This window comes from Gastrolobium bilobum, unplaced genomic scaffold (genome assembly GCF_033153095.1).
Source record: "Gastrolobium bilobum isolate Gb01-03AN ecotype WA unplaced genomic scaffold, APGP_CSIRO_Gbil_v1 utg12347, whole genome shotgun sequence".
Taxonomy (NCBI): domain Eukaryota; kingdom Viridiplantae; phylum Streptophyta; class Magnoliopsida; order Fabales; family Fabaceae; genus Gastrolobium; species Gastrolobium bilobum.
In genome coordinates this window covers 86,810-105,926 of record NW_026896776.1, presented here as the reverse complement: position 1 = coordinate 105,926, position 19,117 = coordinate 86,810, and the positions used below count along the sequence as shown (strand labels likewise).

General features: G+C 35.8%; 3 protein-coding genes across 3 annotated transcripts; 1 reads left to right on the top strand and 2 right to left on the bottom strand.

The window, feature by feature from the left end:
- Positions 1-785: 785 nt before the first annotated feature.
- LOC133301946 (uncharacterized) lies at positions 786-2,644 on the bottom strand. The gene is made up of 2 exons (XM_061501657.1): positions 2,295-2,644; positions 786-2,193 (listed from the first exon to the last, which is right to left on the bottom strand). The coding sequence occupies exons 1-2, from the start codon at positions 2,642-2,644 to the stop codon at positions 786-788; spliced, it is 1,758 nt and encodes a 585-aa protein (XP_061357641.1).
- Positions 2,645-3,544: 900 nt separating this feature from the next.
- LOC133301949 (glutamate receptor 2.7-like) lies at positions 3,545-7,832 on the bottom strand. The gene is made up of 5 exons (XM_061501660.1): positions 7,547-7,832; positions 6,161-7,443; positions 5,235-5,541; positions 4,400-4,797; positions 3,545-4,197 (listed from the first exon to the last, which is right to left on the bottom strand). Exons 1-5 carry the CDS (start codon positions 7,830-7,832, stop codon positions 3,688-3,690), a joined length of 2,784 nt encoding a protein of 927 aa, XP_061357644.1. The 3' UTR covers positions 3,545-3,687.
- A 1,473-nt stretch (positions 7,833-9,305) lies between these two features.
- LOC133301944 (probable pre-mRNA-splicing factor ATP-dependent RNA helicase DEAH9) lies at positions 9,306-18,841 on the top strand. The gene is made up of 22 exons (XM_061501656.1): positions 9,306-9,569; positions 9,665-9,739; positions 9,810-9,899; positions 10,041-10,120; positions 10,944-11,013; positions 11,141-11,226; positions 11,734-11,803; positions 12,230-12,325; positions 12,611-12,716; positions 12,926-12,972; positions 13,067-13,150; positions 13,244-13,297; positions 13,860-13,960; positions 15,069-15,159; positions 16,049-16,213; positions 16,989-17,078; positions 17,289-17,360; positions 17,534-17,632; positions 17,720-17,806; positions 18,026-18,079; positions 18,199-18,278; positions 18,446-18,841. The coding sequence occupies exons 1-22, from the start codon at positions 9,306-9,308 to the stop codon at positions 18,588-18,590; spliced, it is 2,106 nt and encodes a 701-aa protein (XP_061357640.1). The 3' UTR covers positions 18,591-18,841.
- Positions 18,842-19,117: the final 276 nt, after the last annotated feature.

Genomic DNA, 19,117 nt, shown 5'->3' with positions numbered 1-19,117 from the left:
AGAATATTTTTATGGTAATATTTATAATTTTACTTTTTACTTTCGGGTAACTTTATTTACCTGCATTTTTACTCCTTAACTATCATTTTAACTCATTTTTCACCAAAGGTGACTTTATTTCTTTTACTTCTAATTATTCTTCAATATTAAATCCACCATTACTAGTAAGGGTTATTATAAGCTGCTATCTGGGAGAATCCCTTGACAAACTTGCGATAGTAACCAGCCAACCCAAGGAAGCCCTTTAACTGCTTCACAGTGGTAGGCTCCTTCTAGTCCGCAATAGCCTTAATTTTGCCATCATCGGGTCTGACACCTCTTGCATCAATCACATGGCCGAGGTACTCAACTTCAGTTTGTGCAAATGTACATTTTTCTTGTTTTGCGTAAAACTGATTAGTGTGTAAACATTCCAAGACAACATGCAGGTGCTTCAAGTGGTCGTCTAAGGTCCTGCTGTAAATGAGAATATCATCAAAGAAAACAATTACAAACTTCCGCAAATATACCTTAAGGATGGAGTTTATGATTCCCTGGAAGGTAGCTGGGGCATTGGTTAAGCCAAATGGCATAACCACAAATTCATAGTGGCCGTCATGCGTGCGAAAGGCAGTTTTGTAAATGTCATGATCAACCATGCGGATCTGGTGGTAACCCGCCCGGAGATCCATCTTAGAAAAAATGGTAGCTCCTGCCAACTCGTCCAGCATCTCATCCACGGTCGGAATTGGAAAACTATGGGCTACAGTGACCTGATTGAGAGCTCTATAGTCTACGCAAAATCTCTAGGTACCATCTTTTTTTTTAACAAGCAATGCCGGAGAAGAAAATGGACTGATACTAGGACGCACCACCCCTGATTCTAGCATTTCTTTGACCAATTTTTCCATTTCAGTTTTATGAAAATGTGGGTACTGGTAAGGTCTGACACTGACTGCCTTTGTTCCAGGTTCTAAATGAATCTGGTGATCTTGCTGGCGATGTGGAGGCAATGTGGAAGGCTTGGAGAATACTTGTTCAAATTCCTTGAGAACGTGAAGCACCCGAGCATCAGGTTCATTTCTACTTGCTATCAGAGACTCATGAGGGTGCACAGTGGCATGCAATTGATAAAGACAAGCTACTGAGTTGGAAGCTGTCAACCTCCGAAATTGATTTAATTGGATGGGCTGCATGTTAGCAGTGGGCTCCCCTTGTATCTCCACTGGTTGTCCTTCTCGTTCAAACCGCATCACCAGTTGTTTGTAATTGATTGTAATATTCCCCCACTCAGATAACCATTGCACCCCCAAAACCACCTCAGCTCCTTGAATTGGTAACACATAAAGATCAGGACAGAAACTATGCCCTTGTATATCCATAACTACCTCAGGACACATTCCCAAACAGCCCATCCTCTCTCCATTTCCCACTAATACTTGAAATTTCTGTGTTGGTATGATCTCTAAACCCAAGAATTTCACCAAACGTTCTTGGATAAAATTGTGGGTTGAACCACCATCAACAAGAATCTGCACTGTTGCATTACTGATTCTTCCTGTGACCCTCAGTGTACTAGTTGAGTGCTGCCCTGCCATGGCATGCAAGCTAATTTCTGGTGTCAGAAGGGCTTCTCCTCCCAACTCTTCAGCAACCTGCTCCAGTTCTAAGAGCGTCTCTTCCGGCAGTGGTGGATCATCACCATCTTCCTGCATGACTAAGATGAACATCTTCCCTTTGCAGACATGACTTCTACTAAATTTTTCATCACAATAGAAACACAGTCCCTTCTCTCTTTTTTCTGCCATTTCAGCAGTGGACAGCTTCCTCATGGGGAGAGGGGTTTTAGTTGCACCAGTGCCAATAGCCAGATTTTTCGAAGGTGTAGGTAATAACCCAGCTTGGTTATTTGCAGTATTGTTTACTTGATTTTTACTGTAAAAATTTCTGCTAGTGCTTCGATCATTCAGCTTGTCTTCAATTATTTTAGCTAAATCAATTGCTTGCTCCAAGCTTGCAGGAAGATGCATTCGTACCTCTTTGCGGATCTCCGGTTTGAGACCAGATTCAAAGTAACTCTGCAAGGTTAAATCATCAATCCCAATAACTTGATTGGCCAGCTGCTCGAAGTGTGTCTGATAATCATCCACGGTAGTACCTTGGGTCAGCCTACCCAGTTCTCCTCTCAAATCCCTATACCGTGAAGGGCCAAATCTGGAACGCAAGGCTTCCAAAAATTGGTTCCAGGTATGCAATCTGCCATTACGGTCCATCCAATGGTACCATTCTTCAGCCTTCCCATCCATGTGAAATACGTGAGCGTAAATTTCTCATCATCAGACAAATTGTGGAATCCATAGAATTGCTGGATCTTGTTAATCCACGGCTCCGGGTTACCTCCATTGAACCGAGGTATGGTTAGTTTGACTGATTTAAAAGGATTATTACCAAATAAACCACCAATTCCCTCTCCTGATGAGGTTTCTGTCTTACCTTTACCTCTATTCTGTTGATCTATTTTAGCCTCCATCATTGTTAATTTCAAGTTCATTTCCTTTAATATAATTCCTAAGGCACTGAATTGTTCTTCGTGGTGTTGCACGCGGTTCAAACATTCGTCAATGGCGTTCTGCTGCTTCACAGCACTGCGAGTTCCCTCTGTCATGGTGACGATGCACAGAAGTTGTCTCTCAATGAAAGCACCAAAATGATGGGATCAAGAACGGGAAAACAAAACAAGTAAATGTATATTGCCAGATTCAACGGTAATTCGAGTTTATCGGGGACTCCAAGAAGAATACAGAGGAAGAAGAAAGGGGAAATTTAGTTACAAACTTCAGATAAAAATCTCCTAAGACGTGACTCTCACTATAAAAGAGAATTCCATTGTATTCCTATTGGGCTACTCATCGTAGGCCCATTATTTACAAGCAATCCATGTACTTAATGCCTCTATTCCTATTTCACCTATTGGGCTTCTGACCCCACTACGGCCCACATCATTCCAACACTTGGAGCGCACTTTCAACCTGCTCCCTCTTCTAGGAGCTTCTTTCCTCTGCTCTGATGTCGGTTCCACCGTCACTACCTCTTCTGTCTCAATATCACCGTTTCCTTCTTCTATCTCTGGTCCAGGGTGCGTATCAGAATTTTAATGAAATTATATTGTTTTAGTGTATTTTGTTATTGTTTCTTTTTTTATAAAATTAGAAATAAAAAGAAAGTTGAGGAAAGAGAATATAAAAATACATCAAAACGACGTAATTTCATTAAAAATAATATAACTTTGTGTCATTTAAAATAACAAGTATTTTTCCTTATGTTTAATGCATGTTCAGATTCTAAAATAAAAACTTAGAAAATAAAATATTGAAAGATTAATTGCTATTTCATACTGGGTGCATTATATGTACTAATATACTGAAAGAGTAATGCTGCAGAACAAGGATTTGAAGTTAAGACTTGAGATCAGTGTAACACCAGATTCTCTGGAAAAATAAGCGCTACTACCATAACTAAAGAATTGAGGTTATTAAGTTAAAGACTATCTAGAATATACATAACAACTGGCAATAAAAAAAGAAAAAAAGAATATACATAACAACCAAGTTATGAGACTGTTAAATATGAATTTTAAACAACGTATGTAAGTCATTGATTTCTGTTTCTATTTCTTTTTTTTTTTATCATTTGAGCAACATGCAGAGGCTACATCATTTCTATGACAGCTGATTGGGAGCGCTGTGGATTGCTTAGATCATCAGAAGTCCTTATACTCTCCCATCTTGAGGAATTCCGACGACGTACAGCATGTGTTCCCCTTCCACCAAAAGTTGCAGCTTTATCAAAAGTTCTCACATTCCCATTGTAAAATTCTGTACCGATTCTAAAAGCCTTCTTCCAAACACTATTATCATCAGTGGTTGCATTGCCTTGACGTTGAGCTTCCTCTTCATGTTGGTAATGGTTATGGTTTTGCAGATACTTCGTCCGTAAGGCCAGTACTAAGCAGAAAGTGGAAGTGGCAGCACACATCATATAGAGACCCCAAAAATTGGTGAGGGTCAGGCTCTCAGTTTCTGGAGAAGTTTTGTTCTTTGAGCATTCATTGGAAGGGGTCAACCATAGATCTTCTAAAGTTTTTAGTGATCCATCTTCAGCTAGTGTTAAAATGCCTTCAGAGAAATCTTTTGCCATTGGAGATCCTTTTTGGAATACCTGCATATATCATATAGTCAGTGCAAGAAAACCAAGAGTTTCTTCAGAATGAATATACTTGCTTCTCTTTCCATAGTTACTTTACATTATAGGTTACTTTTTTGGCAAGTTAACTGCATAGAGTAAAATGTTTTGCTAATGAACTTATAGACTTGAGAATGCAAAATACATAACTAAAGTTTGAGGAGTTGGAAGCACTCACAAAGCCCAGCCCTCCAAATTTATAGGCAGCTGTAGTTGCAGTGTAATCATTGCAGTACTTATTCAAGAAAACCTTCACATATGGGCTCTCAAGAAAGAGAGCAGAAATTCTTTTGCTCTTGAATTTATCCACAATGTCATGTTCTCCATCAACGTCTATGACATTATGCGGTTTAACATCATACACATTCACCAAGTAGCTCTTTATAAAGGTACTGCTATTATCACAACCAATTGGTAAGTTGTTTTGCTTTAGCCACTCAATATCTCTTCCAGTCTTCAACCGTTGTACAGTAAGCATTGAAGAAAGGCTGGCCGTGTAGCTTGAGGTTAGGACAAACACAAGAAATAACCATCCACCAACTACTATTCGTGCAGTGTTGCTGTTTATGTTCTCCTCTGGGTTACATCAGAATCAGATATCATGCTATTAGAATTAGTGTACAAAAGCAAGGTTTTCCAATTGAAGAAGCAATATTTATGAAATTTAACATTTAAGTTTTTCTCTAAACACAATTTTGTTAAGTATTGCAACTCAGAAGTGCCACTAAATCCCCTATAAACTACCCAGTTCAAATCACAAGGAATATACATTTGCTGATCATTGCAAGATGTCAGAATCATTGCTGAAGATTTTGTACTTTTTTTTTCCTCTTTATATATTGTTTTATCCGTAGTTTTAAGGTCTTTATTTGTATAAGATTTGTGTAATATGGCAACTTTCTGACTCATAAATACCTCAGCCTGGAAAAAACCTACACTAAATTACCAATCAATTTTGACTTTCAAATACATAAAATAAAATAAAAAATCATTTCTTGTATATTTATACTTACTATGAGCGAAAAATAGAGAAGAAAAAGCAAACCACAGTGTGGTGCTGATCTGATTTTTCAACGGTCCACCAAAGTCTGGATTCAAGTGATGCTCCAGGAACCAGATGATAAACATTGTGTAGATGAGAATGGCAATAGTTGCTATCCACATCTCCAAGCTAAATGGTTTCATAAACAACCATGCTGATCCTTCAGTCTCTGCTGGAAGGATGAGTGATAAGCCTGACTCAGTGTATGGTTGAGTGAACCACACATCCTTTGATCGATTGGCAAGTATTGTGACATCTCCTACAATAGCATCATAGGACTGCAATTGATTTTGGTCAAGAATAGTGGTATTAGCATTCTTTTCCCATTTTGTTTGAAAAAATATATTTTACATAATAATTAAAAAAAAAAAACTAACTATATGATTTGATGAACAATTCTATTAGTCAAATTCTTATCCCTTTTTTTTTTTTCCTTCCGACACAAACTTGGCTAGTTCCTTCAATCTCTATAAGGTTTCCTGTTATTATCTTAACTTGGTCATGCTCAAACAAATATCATGAACGTCTTGAGAGGGGAAATATTTTAAGAAATATACCAGGTAGCATATGTGTTGGGAAATTCATAAAATTAATAGGAAGGCTCTGATATGAATTTATCTTCCTTGACAAAATGCTGTTATTACTGCCAATTTGGTGTAGAATACAATTACTGCTTAATTATTCACTCAATCAAATCACCAGTTTTTAGTTGTACAAATTCAATGGTCAAATAAGCTGGCTACTTTAGAAGCATTTTGCTTTTGAGAAAATATGATGTTTGATCTACGAGTAAGGTTATGTTGTGGTGTGCAATGCATATATTGAAGATGACAGATAAAATCATAAAACAAAACACAATTTTACAAGAACTTAATGTTGAGAAGATAAAGATTTTACCTCATTTATGACATGCAGTAGAAGTGTATCATACGATTCATTGCGGGGGTGAAATTCATAGGGCAGACCAGAATACTTGTCAATCAGAATGTCTCGTACCTTGTGGAAAAGATCAATACAGAAACCAGTATATTGATTTTGGGGGTCTATCTTCAAAAAATTATCAAAAGCAGGGTTCATGGGAAGTGCAACTTTTAAAGGGTTTGTATCTGTAGGTATTTTCCATCCTTTAGGATCAACAGAAGTTAGGCCTCCTGGCCAGACCACTGGGCCAGTTAAGCCTTTTGTTGCATTATCACCTCTTTTCTCTCTGTCTTTCAATATTTTAAGAGATCTAGCGAACTTCAACTTTGGTGTCCAAAAGTCCAATTCATTGTATTTCTTATTAACCACGTTTATGACCCTTATTATTGGAGTGTAGGATAGATGACTTTCTTTGAACCTTATATGACCACTTAAACCATTGAAATTGCTAGATAACATTTCCTCCAAAAACATCATTGAGTTACTAGAGTTGGTATTCATTTTCTCCAAGGCCCTTGTGATGACTGTAATGCTATCATAAGCTCGTAGTGCATTTAATCCTGGTTTGGACCCAACTGTTTTTGTATGCTCAGTTAGGAAATTTTCCTGCAACTTAGTATAAGCACTAGAGCTTGTAGAATAGTACGTTTTGATTCCCAAAGTACCTTCCATAGAAGATAAAATAGATTTATTGACAGAATCCAACATACTTGTAATCTCCTCATTGATTATCCAAGCTGACTCTTTCCCCAAGAATCCATCAATTTTCTTAGCTTCTCTGAACAAATGAGTCACCATAGGGAACGATGCTTGAAGTACAATAAAAACACGAGATTTAAGTGGCAATAGCTTAAGCAATTCGTCGAGAACAACCCCTTTTGGATCAGATAAAGAAGTGAATGATGGAAGAACTAATCGGTACTCAATCTGCGCGTTGACCTTTTGGAGAGCCTCAGAAAAGAGGCTTAACATTCCAGAATCACCACTATAAGGGTTGTCTTCATATATAGCTATTACATTTTGCCAGTTGTAGGCATGGATAATATCTGCTATGCAGTTCATGTGTGCATCTTGAGTTTTAGCCATTTGAATCAAGAAAGGCCAACGAAGTTGCATTAATGGAGGGACTACGGAGGGAGAAGAAAATGAAATAATTGGTACTTGAGCTTTAGTTCCAAGGTCAGCAACTAGAGCTGCTTCCTGCCATGTCTCCATGCCAATAATGACTTTAACTTTCTTCTTATTAATCAAATCTTCAGCTGCAAATCAGAAAGAAGTAAGATATTCTGTATGTGCTTAAAGTAAAGGAAAAAAAGAGAGAGATGTTTTTGACCAAAATATTTGTCATCAAATAGTACTCACCAGCTGAAGCTGCTCGTAATGGGTTTCTACCAGAGTCACGGAAGAAAAGGATAATGTTTTGAGTCTTGGAATAATCATTGAAACTTTGAGCTGCAACTTCCATGGCTCTTCTCTGCTGTTTTCCCGTCTCAGAATTGATATCAATGACCACACCAACACTTGAATTTTGGGAACTGTTGGCAGCCTGAACTCCTATAAGGCACTTGAATAGGAGAAGCGAGATTATGAGAGGAAGCCTAAGCAGAAGGTTTGGAACTGCGTTGCAAGTTTTGGCGTAAAAATTCATATTGGCTCAAGTATTATGATTGACATAAAGAATTGAAGATTAATAGGCTGATATTATATTCCTTCAATGAAAGTATGGATACATATATATAAACATATGGTGGAGGGACTTGTCAATGGTCAGATATCAAAATCCCACCGTTGAATGAAATTATTACAGTACATTCGTGGCTATCATTCTGCTGTAAATATATCAACCTGGAATTTAGCGTCTTGACTTGTATTACGTTGACTGGTTGCACGACAGAAACCGAGAAACACACAAGAATTTTCATTTTTTTGTACGTCTTGACCTGGAATTTCATGTCGATTGAAAGTTTGAAATTTGAAAAGTCAATATAGATGGTTAAGAATTAAGAGCTAGATAGTTTGAAAGTATATATCTTCTTAACGATATAAACCGCTAGTATTGCGTGTATATCATTTCTAACTTCTGTTGTTATGTTCCTGCAGTATGACTCATTCTTAGATATTTTTAATAATTTTTCTGAGTTACAATTAGTTTAATTTTTGGTCTTGAGAAAAATTGGATTCATGTTATAATTCAATGGAAGATGCTTTGAAATTCACCAAATATTTGATTAGTATTATTTAATAAAATTAGTATAGGCTTTTGATGGGAAGTTTCATTTAGTCAATTATGTTTTATATATTGTTAGTCTTAGATGTATTTTATTTATTTTTTATTTCTCCGCTGGTTCATTGACTACTTAACTAATTTGGTTTAAGCTGGATAAAATCACAGAGGACATCAAGCTTTGCGGTGGTTGTGTCAAGCTATGTTGCATCGACATCGACACGGGACATAGGATACGATACGATACTTCGACATGTTAATTCTAAAAAATGTTAAATTTTAACACGTTAGGACACGTTTTGATATTATATAATATTTTTAATTTATGTAGTGTATATTATATTTAATATTCAATAATTTAAAAAAAAATAAAGCTAAACTCATAATACCCATCAATTTTGCAAAGAAACATAAGATATCCTAAATGTTTATATTAAACTCAATAAAATAATAATCGTAATCCAATGAATTTAATAGTTGGAACTCAAAATGCAACGCAACTTTTGAATTTTTTTTTAGTCTTTACAATGAGTATTGGAGTGTCGGTGAGTGTCGGAAAATATCAAATCCGACACGTCATAAATATTAAAGTGTCATGCTTCACGGCTGCCAAATAGTAACTAGCAAGGACTTTATATCTGTTTCTATGAAACAGATTGATGGGAACCTTTTTAGCATAAAGGTTAAGCTTATAGAAGAGAACTAAATTGGAAGAAATGTAACGTCTTTTTTTCATTTCATTTCTTTCAATCACTTCCCTTTAGATGGATGAAGGATATGGGCCAATTCCAAAGCCCACAAATCCGGATTGGGCCCAATGGCGTTTGATCCAACAGTAGACCCGATCCAGAAATTAGAGGGGTCGGGGCTGGGTAGTGAGAGAGAGAGAGAGGAGTGATGGCGCAGTTCTGGAAACCAGGGACGGAGAAGCCTCAGGGTCGAGTGGTTGACGATGAAGAAGGCGGTGTTCTATTCTTGTCAGGCCCACATTCTTCGTCTTCGTCTTCATCTTCTGGATATGGATACGCCACTATCGAGAAGCAACGGCAGCGATTGCCTGTGTACAAGTACCGCACTTCCATTCTCTACCTGGTCGAGACTCACGCCACCACCATCATTGTCGGCGAGACCGGTAGTGGCAAAACCACTCAAATTCCTCAGGTTCCTTTTATCCTATTGCTCCCCGTGCTGCAAATTCAAATTCAAATTCAAGTTCAAATCCAAATTCTTGTGACTTACAATGGAATGCACTGCAGTACCTGAAAGAAGCAGGGTGGGCTGATGGTGGCAGACTCATTGCTTGTACTCAACCTAGACGACTTGCCGTTCAGGTTCCTTTTTCTTCGTTCAATCTTTCATAATTGTCAATGCTCTCTCATCTTAACTGTTCGAGTTTCACAGGCTGTTGCTTCCAGAGTTGCTGAAGAGATGGGAGTCAAACTTGGTGAACAAGTTGGCTACACCATTAGGTTTGAAGATTTTACAAAACCAGTGAGCATCTCTTAATACAATTACCACATCTCCATATCTTATAAATATCTATCCCAGAGGAAAAAAGAATAAGATTCGTCTTAATACTTGGTCGGTTGATCACCAATGCTTATAATGGTTTTCCATTTTTTGGCAGCACAGGATGTAACAGTACTGAAATTCTTAACTGACGGGGTGCTACTAAGGGAGATGATGGACGATCCTCTTTTGACCAAATATAGGTACTTGTTTTCACTCTGTTTTATCATCTCATTGAAATAACAACTTCAAATGTTACACACAAACACTACTGCTACTACCTATATAACTATTAATAAAAGTGACATATTCCATGTACGCAAAGTGTGATTTAGACATCAAAGACCTGGATGAACCAGGGATATCATGGTGGTATGAAGGCAGTTTAGCATCCTTATGATCTTTTCCTTCATTATGAAGTTGCTTGCAGATTTGGAGAGCCTTTCTTATGAACACTGTGATTTGGTTTTGGGACTCATGACTTTTGCCATTTGTTTTAATTTGAAAGGATTTCTAATCCACTCCATACTCTTCTTTAACCTCAACAAATTCTTTTTCTATCCATGAAAAAAATAATCGCTCTCCATTAAATCCCGATAAGTGAGGGTAGAGGTTAGGGAAATATTTGTACGTAGTCTTACTCTACAAAGAGGCTGTTCCCGGATTCGAACCTTTGACCTTTTAGTCATAAAAGGACAGTTTTACCACTGCTCCAGGCTTGCCCTCTTTTTTATCCATAAAAAATATTTAAAAAAAGGTAAAATTGAAAGGTGTATAGCTGCAGAGCTTTCCAGTGACAATTAGTCTAGCTCTAGACAAAACAAATGTTCATGACTGTTGAGACTTTAGAAGTTATCCATGCAAAGCCTAATAGTATAATTGCGATATAAATAGTTTTCCTTTTACAGTATTCGAACCTTTTGTGGTTGTGCCAAGTAACAAGGACTTTATATCTGTTTCTATGAAAGAGATGCTATTCCATTTCCTGTCCTGAACTCCTTTTACCCCCTAAAATAATTGTTACAGTGTTATAATGGTGGATGAAGCTCACGAAAGGTCGATTTCAACTGACATTTTGCTTGGACTATTGAAAAAGGTATTGAATTGATGGGCAAGCCATATATCTAGGATCAATTTTTTTTTTTTAATTAACAAATAGTTTCTTTATCTTCACAGTTTTTGAATCTTTTAGTTTGTAAGTTTTCTGTTTGCTGCATTTTTAGATTCAACGGCGTCGACCAGAGTTGCGATTGATTATCACATCTGCTACTATTGAAGCGAAATCAATGTCTGACTTCTTCCGAACAAGGTTTTCTTCTGCTCTTTCTATGTTTCAATTGTTTAGACTTTTTCACCTTAACACTCTTCTGGAAGTTCTATTTATAGAATTTATCTTCATAAAAAATATCACGAGATTTTATCAGGAAAATAACCTAAACTGTAAATATCTGATTTTAAGATTCACTCGGTTTATATTTAGACAGCTACAACAAGTAACCAGCACAAGGCAAGGAACATTTTCATCAGTGAAGGAGCATTTTCATCCATATACCTATATCTGTTGGCATTTAATTATTTGTAATGCTAATGTTTTCTCATAGAAATAACCTTGGGATGCTGGGTCATTGTCTGACTGGTAGCTTTAAACTGACATCTTTCAATGTTATTCCTCTCTCCTGCACCCACAGAAAGCACAAAGGAGAAAATATAACCTTTGCAATGTCATATTTAATCCAGTTTGTTTGATACTTAACTCCTTATAAATTATCACCCAAAAAAGTAGCCTCTTATTCAACACCGTGCACTCTGTTAACAGAAAAAAGCGCCAAAAACCTGAAAACGAGGAGCATGGAGTACAAGTGGAACCTGCAATCTTATCAGTTGAGGTACTATTTTTGGAAGTACGACACTTGCTTGCATGTCTCCTGTTTTAGGTTAGGTGAATCTCCCTTGCCCCAAGTTTGCTTTTGGAAGAGGTTATCTTTTAGTTTCTCTCTAGTTCTCAGCCCATGGTTGTTTCAAGGGTGTATCTGATTTGCAAAAGGACTGGGTTGATGTATTCCCAGCTTCCTTGTTTCCTTGTTTATCTTTTAACTTTTTCCTGCTCTTGGGTTCACCATATCCTCACCCAGCTGTATTTCTTCTCTTTTATTCAATATTAATAATATTGATTTTCTAAAAAAATCTCTCTTTTCAGAATCTGAACTACATTATGATTTGGAGATATATTAATTGTGAGGAATCACTATGCCTTTGTCATGTCCAGGTTAAAGTTTCCAATGTTCAAATAAAGTATGCTTTATGATTTTCAGGGCAGAGGCTTCAATGTAGAAATTAATTTTGCTGAGGAACCTGTCCAAGACTATGTTCAGGCAGCTGTTTCAACAGTACTCTTGATTCATGAGCGGGTATTTTTACTTGCTATTGTGATAGGATAATCTCAACGCATTTAATTCAGTGTAATTACATATGTTGTTTCACGGTGCATGCATTAGGCTTGTCCATGGACACCAAATTATGAGTGTTCATTTTAATCCATACCATAAATTCTGGGGCCCTCCACCAGCAAAGTAAACACTCACTATAAACATCTCCGCTGTTGAAATAAGCAAAAAGTCAGATTTATCTTAACAGTTAAAACAAAAACAAAATTGATTGAAATGGTAGTTTTGGTCTATGCTTTCTCTCCTTAGGAGCCCACAGGAGATGTTCTAGTGTTCCTTACTGGCCAAGATGATATTGATGCTGCTGTTCAGTTACTCACTGAAGAAGTTCAAACTAATAGGAAACACTCTGCAGGTACACACCCAGACACCCTGAATAGTTCTTATTTTGACTAGTAGCTTTTGATGTCTTTAACTACTTACAACTAAAAATAAATGAGTATAATATGCATAGAATTTATGTTTCTCTAAACACAACATAATGGAAAAAGGCTTTCATATTTTGCACATAATTATACTTGTCAGTCAGATTCCGCTAATGCATGAAACTTTCTTCTGTTCCAGGATTGATTGTTTTGCCTCTCTATTCAGGACTTCCACGTGCTGAACAGGTTAGAAATACATCTGTGGATTTAGTTCTCAAAAATTTATTTGTTTGTTTGTTTAGATTTCTGAATGTGGGGATACATGTATCACTTCTCTTAGGAGTTAGTGTTTTCTCCAACTCCTAGAGGAAAGAGGAAAGTCATAATTTCTACTAATATAGCAGAAACATCGCTCACGTTGGAGGTAACATCTATTCTACAATAAGTTTGACTATAGTTAGAGCCTAGAGGGAACAAGGCGTTTCTTATCCATTCTTATTTTTTTCTAATGGTGCAGGGCATTGTCTATGTTGTTGACAGTGGATTCTCCAAACAGCGGTTCTACAATCCGGTATTTCCATTTTGTTGATTCTCTTAAAGATATGTAGTATCGAGCCCTATAATGATTTGCTCCTGTTTTGGTTTATAAATGTCTTTTTTGTTTCATATTTTAATTAATAAAAGCACATGCCCATTGGATTAATACCCTGCCTTCTATCTTTGCTTCTGCTCAAGCTTCTTTTTTCCTATCTATTTCTCATCCAGTACTATTCCACTGCAGAGGGTTTATCCTCACTTTCCACTTCTGAACTTGTATTTTCTTAATAAATTAGAGATGCCTCGTCAATTTTTAATGTGGCTTATCCAAACGATTCATTATTAGTTCATGAAGGATTTAGAACCTTAAAAATTTCAGTATATTGTTTCCCAGTTGTGGTACACAGTTGATTTCTTAATAAGCATTCATGCAGGATTCTCTTTACTATTCAGTTTATTAGAATTTTCCACTAAGTTTTGATTGATTCTTGCTGGCATGCGAGTAACTTTATTTTTTAGAAGTCTTTCTTTCTCCACTCTTTTTCTCAGATGTCTTGATGTCACTGAGTGTAATTTTCTGCCCTTCTTTTTAACAGATTTCTGATATTGAAAATCTGGTTGTGGCACCAATATCTAGGGCTTCTGCTAGACAAAGAGCTGGTAGGGCTGGACGTGTTCGACCAGGAAAGTGTTACAGGTGTCTGACTGAAATTAGATAGTTTCTTTTAGTTGGTTTAATAATATCAAATATATTTTATTCACTTAGTCGTCTATTGCTTCTGAATAAGAATTTAAATTTTTTTTTTTTTTTTTTTTTTGATAACAAGAATTTAAATTTTTTATCAGCCTAAGAACCACATTTAACTAAAAGTCTATTTTTTTGTTTCTTGCTGTGGATTTCTCCTTCCAAATACCCCATGGCAGAAAGAGCCCCTGTTAGTCTATAAATATGTGTATTGACATTCTTGTCAAAATCTTTTGCGAAAGGCCTCAATATCCAATAATACTATAAATAAAAGGAAATGCTTTTGCTATACTATATATGTCGTTGCACTAAATATCTTAAAAAAATAAATAAATAAATAAATGGCATGCTTTAGAATACCTTATTAATTTTCCTTTTTTTAATTTTTTGCTAAGAACTAATTACACTGCGGTGAACAAGTGTGCCCACTTCACCTTGGAGCAATTTCTTTTAGTTCATTTTAAAAAGTTTTGGGAGAAACAGAGATGCCAAAATTTCATGGCAGTTTCAATTCGAAAAAAGTTGGCAGTGTACAGTTTTTACTGGTTTTTGATTTATTTTATTTGATTTAAGCTGAATGCATTATTTTTGAAAGGCCACTTTTTGCCCCTGGATTTTCTTTGGGATTTATGGTCTCTTGCTGGTGCTCTGCTCATAGCTGTTTCAACGGGTTTTTCATTTCTGATACATAAAGAAATTGGGCAGCCTTTAAGCATTCTTATTTTTTTATTTTTCCCTGAAATTTTTCTGATTTGGAGGATATCTTATCCAGTCCCCTCAATAGCCGTTTGCACTTTTTCTGTCTAATAAATTCTCTGTTTTGATCAAGAGTGTGTGTGGGCGCCCGTGTATGTATGTATGTATGCTCTTCCCTCTGCTTTTACCCTTTATCAGTTACTTTAGCTGGCTCACTGCTTTGGCTCTATTCTAAGTATCATACTAAGCATTTTATTGACCAAGTTAATATTTCTTCTTCAATTTCATTATGTAATACTGTTGATCATGTTTTCTTGATTTATTTGTTTAATGTTACCATTCATTGTCACATGACTGCAACCAGGCTATATACAGAAGAATATTTTCTTAACCACATGTCTAATGAGGGAACTCCAGAGATACAGAGATCAAATCTTGTCTCCTGTGTAATCCAGGTTAGTAAATTTTTTAATATAATTTAGCAGAAACAAACTTTTAAGTCCATTTTATTTCTTATGGTAGCACCCCCACCATTGGTTGTTTCTTTTTCTCCAGGCATGCTTCTTTGACTGAGATTATATTTTTCCGGTCAATAGTAATGATTAGTTGCATCAATGTTCTTCTGATTTATCATGACTTTTTAAATTTAATAAATATAAATTAAAAATGTATCTCCTCTCCTTATGATTTTCTTAATTAAAAAATGATAAAGATTAATTGGAGAGAGAAAGATAAAGTTGCATTTGAAATGTCATTGTTTTCAATACTTTGTTTCACTAACTCCTTTCTTGCAATGAATCCCCCCTGTTTTCTTGTTGAATGCCTAAAACAGTTAGGCACTTCCATTATGATCGTATGTGCCAAAGATGTTCAGAGAGAAATTTTTGAAAGGAGGGCAGGAACAGAATTCCTTGTTATAATACAGACATACTGTACCACAAACTTGCATATTAGTATTCCCCTACGTATGTTATATAGGATAAGATTATTTTTATTACCTCTCTCTGTTGCTATGCTAATGGTTATTCATAAGAGGATTTCCACTTCTATTATGGAAGGGATTGAACGGTGTTGTTGTATTCTTTAGCCTCTGCCCCCTATTTGTGCATCGCTTCTCTCTAATAAAATTCCTCCTTTTTATCCAAAAAAGAAAAAGCATATAGTTTTGTGTTCGATAAGATGGACTGCCCAATCATCAACTTCACCTTTTCTGATATAACTGATATCATTCCATTTGAGTGCTATTACCATAGTATTGCTTGCTGCAATAGTATGTGTGTGTAAGATTAAGTTAATGGTTGATCCTAAAGTTAATTACTTAACACCTTTTCTTATGATTTCCAGTTAAAGGCATTGGGGATTGATAATATCTTGGGCTTTGACTGGCCAGCATCTCCATCTCCTGAAGCAATGATCCGAGCACTAGAAGTTCTCTACTCTCTTGGGGTCTTGGATGATGATGCTAAGCTTACTTCACCAACTGGATTTCAAGTTGCAGAGATTCCACTTGTATATTTTCGATACCACTAAAATCACGCTTCATTCATTTGTTACGTACTTCATCTTTGTTTTATTTACCCTGGGTACAGGGTTAGTTCTAAGTACACCAGACTTATAGCAGATAGCACAAAAGAATAGCAGAAGAGAAAGTAAAGAATTGAAAAATTAGGACTTGGAAGCAATTCTATGAGTTTATTTAGGAACTCTGCCCTTTTCAGATAAATTAGGAATCCAGAATTTCATGGAGAACCTGCACTCTTCTATTAAATATTAATGCAGTTGTCATTTCCTCTCCCTTAAGTCCCTCCCGTTTTTTTCCAACCCTAAAGAAATCAACCGACAGCTTTGGGCCATTTTCTGCACCATTTATGTGGCTTTGGTCGGCAGTGCATGTGATTCTAGTGTAATATGGGCCATTTTCTGCACCATTTATGTGGCTTTGGTCGGCAGTGCATGTGATTCTAGTATATATTACATGGTTTTCTTTGCTCTCAAGTGTTCTCTTAACCATTTTATGTTTCTTCATATTTTCTATTATGCATAGATGCAATGTGTGGATTCATTAAATAAACAATATATTTTAAGAGCTTCTACTCTTCCTTTGTTGTTGATATATTCTTTAAATAAAGGGTACAAGTACAGATATTGCCATTGTTCTGCTGTTAAGGAGTTTTTGATGTCTGTCCTTTTTTACACGCATTTCTCACCTTTCCATAATTAGCTTTCCAGATGCATTTCTTACAATTTTGCCAATGTCTGCTTAATTGATTGTAATTTTTGCCAGGATCCAATGATCTCAAAAATGATAATAGCTTCCAGCCAATTTGGGTGTTCAGAGGAGATAATCACAACTGCTGCTGTTCTTTCGGTCCAAGTAAAGCTTTTTGCTCGTCTGTCATGACGAATTGTTTTGGCAAAATAAATTTCTATTAATTTCTGTGTGTTGAAACTTGAAATCAATTTTTCATACTGAGGTGGAGAAATATTAAATGAAATCTATGTGGAAAATATCACAGAAATATAGTTAAACGTTAATGTAGTGATAGAGCAGTTGATCTCAGTTTCAAATTATCTATGTATACAGTCTATCTGGATCTCAGGGAGAGGGATACAAAAGGAATCAGATGAAGCAAAATTGAGATTTGCTGCTGCCGAGGTACTTTAGTTTGATTTTTTTGTTCTCTCTCTCTCTCTCACACACACACACACACACAATTGATCTTCATTAAAACTCTCCCCGTGTTCTGCAATTGTTTCTGTATCAATGTAATGTGTGAACTTTTTATTATTATTATTCCTAAATATGATATCTTTTAATAATTGATACAGGGTGACCATGTAACATTCCTTAATGTATATAAAGGGTTTCTTCAGTCTGGTAAATCTTCACAGTGGTGTCACAAGAACTTTGTGAACTACCATGCCATGGTGTGTATGAGTAGCTACTTTGCACAATGTAGGCATTTCAATTTGTCCTTTTCACAAATATTTTACATGGCTGCTTAAATTGCGCAGAGAAAGGTTCTTGAAGTTAGAGAACAACTCAAAAGAATTGCACAGAGGATAGGCTTAGTCTTAAAATCTTGCGAAAGTGATATGCAGGTTGATTTTTCTATACTCTTACTGGTTTAGAAAAAGCTCTTTTAGAAAATGCATGCGGATCTTCTCCTGATTTATTCTTTTTATGCCCATATAGTTTAGTTAAAGTTCTCTACCCTAGTGTGATTATTCTAATTTATTGATCCTGTCCCATTCTTTCAGTTCCTTTGTTTTAGTTAGTTAACTTGATTTGATTACATTTACTAATTAAAATTGTTCCAGGTGGTTAGGAAAGCAGTTACTGCTGGCTTTTTTGCTAATGCATGCCATCTAGAGGTGAGATAATTCTTGACGTATTAATATACATGATTTTCTTTTCCATTTTACATGTATATTAAAATTTATTTTGTGGCAAAGGAAATAATTTGACTTCAGTTTCTGTACCTCGTTAAAAGGCATACAGTCATAATGGGATGTACAAGACGTTAAGAGGATCACAAGAAGTTTATATTCACCCATCATCAGTTCTATTCAGGTTTGTTATAAAACTGAGTTTGGGATGATCTTTTGTATTATGTGCTGCTTTTACTACTATGTATGCTTTAGAAGATTAAGAAGCTTGGGTTTTTATTTTTATTATTATTATTATTATTATTATATCCTCTGTATCTAAAGTGAACTAAAATTTATGTTATTTTGCAGAGTAAATCCTAAGTGGGTTATTTACAATTCTCTTGTATCAACTGATCGACAATACATGCGCAATGTCATAACCATAGATCCCTCATGGCTATTGGAAGCTGCTCCTCACTTTTACCAGCTACAGCAATCTATTCCTCTTCACTGATTATCTTAGGCCTATTGAGATTCTGAAGCAAAGGAAAGAAATTGTTAAGATGTCAAGTCTCAGTTCAAGCAGAGCAGATTAACCAGTGATGTTAGGATATAAGATATAAACTTAATACTCCTACGTAAATTGGATACTTTCTGGAAGTTATGGGAAGTTTTTTGTTCCTTCATACTCCCCACGGCTAATTGCTAGATCCAGGTGGCAATGCACTATAGATGTTGTCAATTTTTGTTAAAACATAAGGAACGAAGAGGTTTATTCTTTTTATAAAAAATTACAAACTCTTGAATGTTTTCTTGCATTGTTGTCAAAAATTAGTGTAAATATGTAAAAACTTACGTTTTTACCTTTTTACTAAGGTGATACGTGTTAAAATGTAAGTAAAAATTCTTTTCAGTAAAATTGGTAAAAACTACGTGTACAAACGTAAAAACAGTAGAAACATAAGTTTTTACGTTTTTACTTAAACTAAAAAATCGAAATCGAACTAGGTCAACTTTTAACTCATGATTTGTTTTTATTTT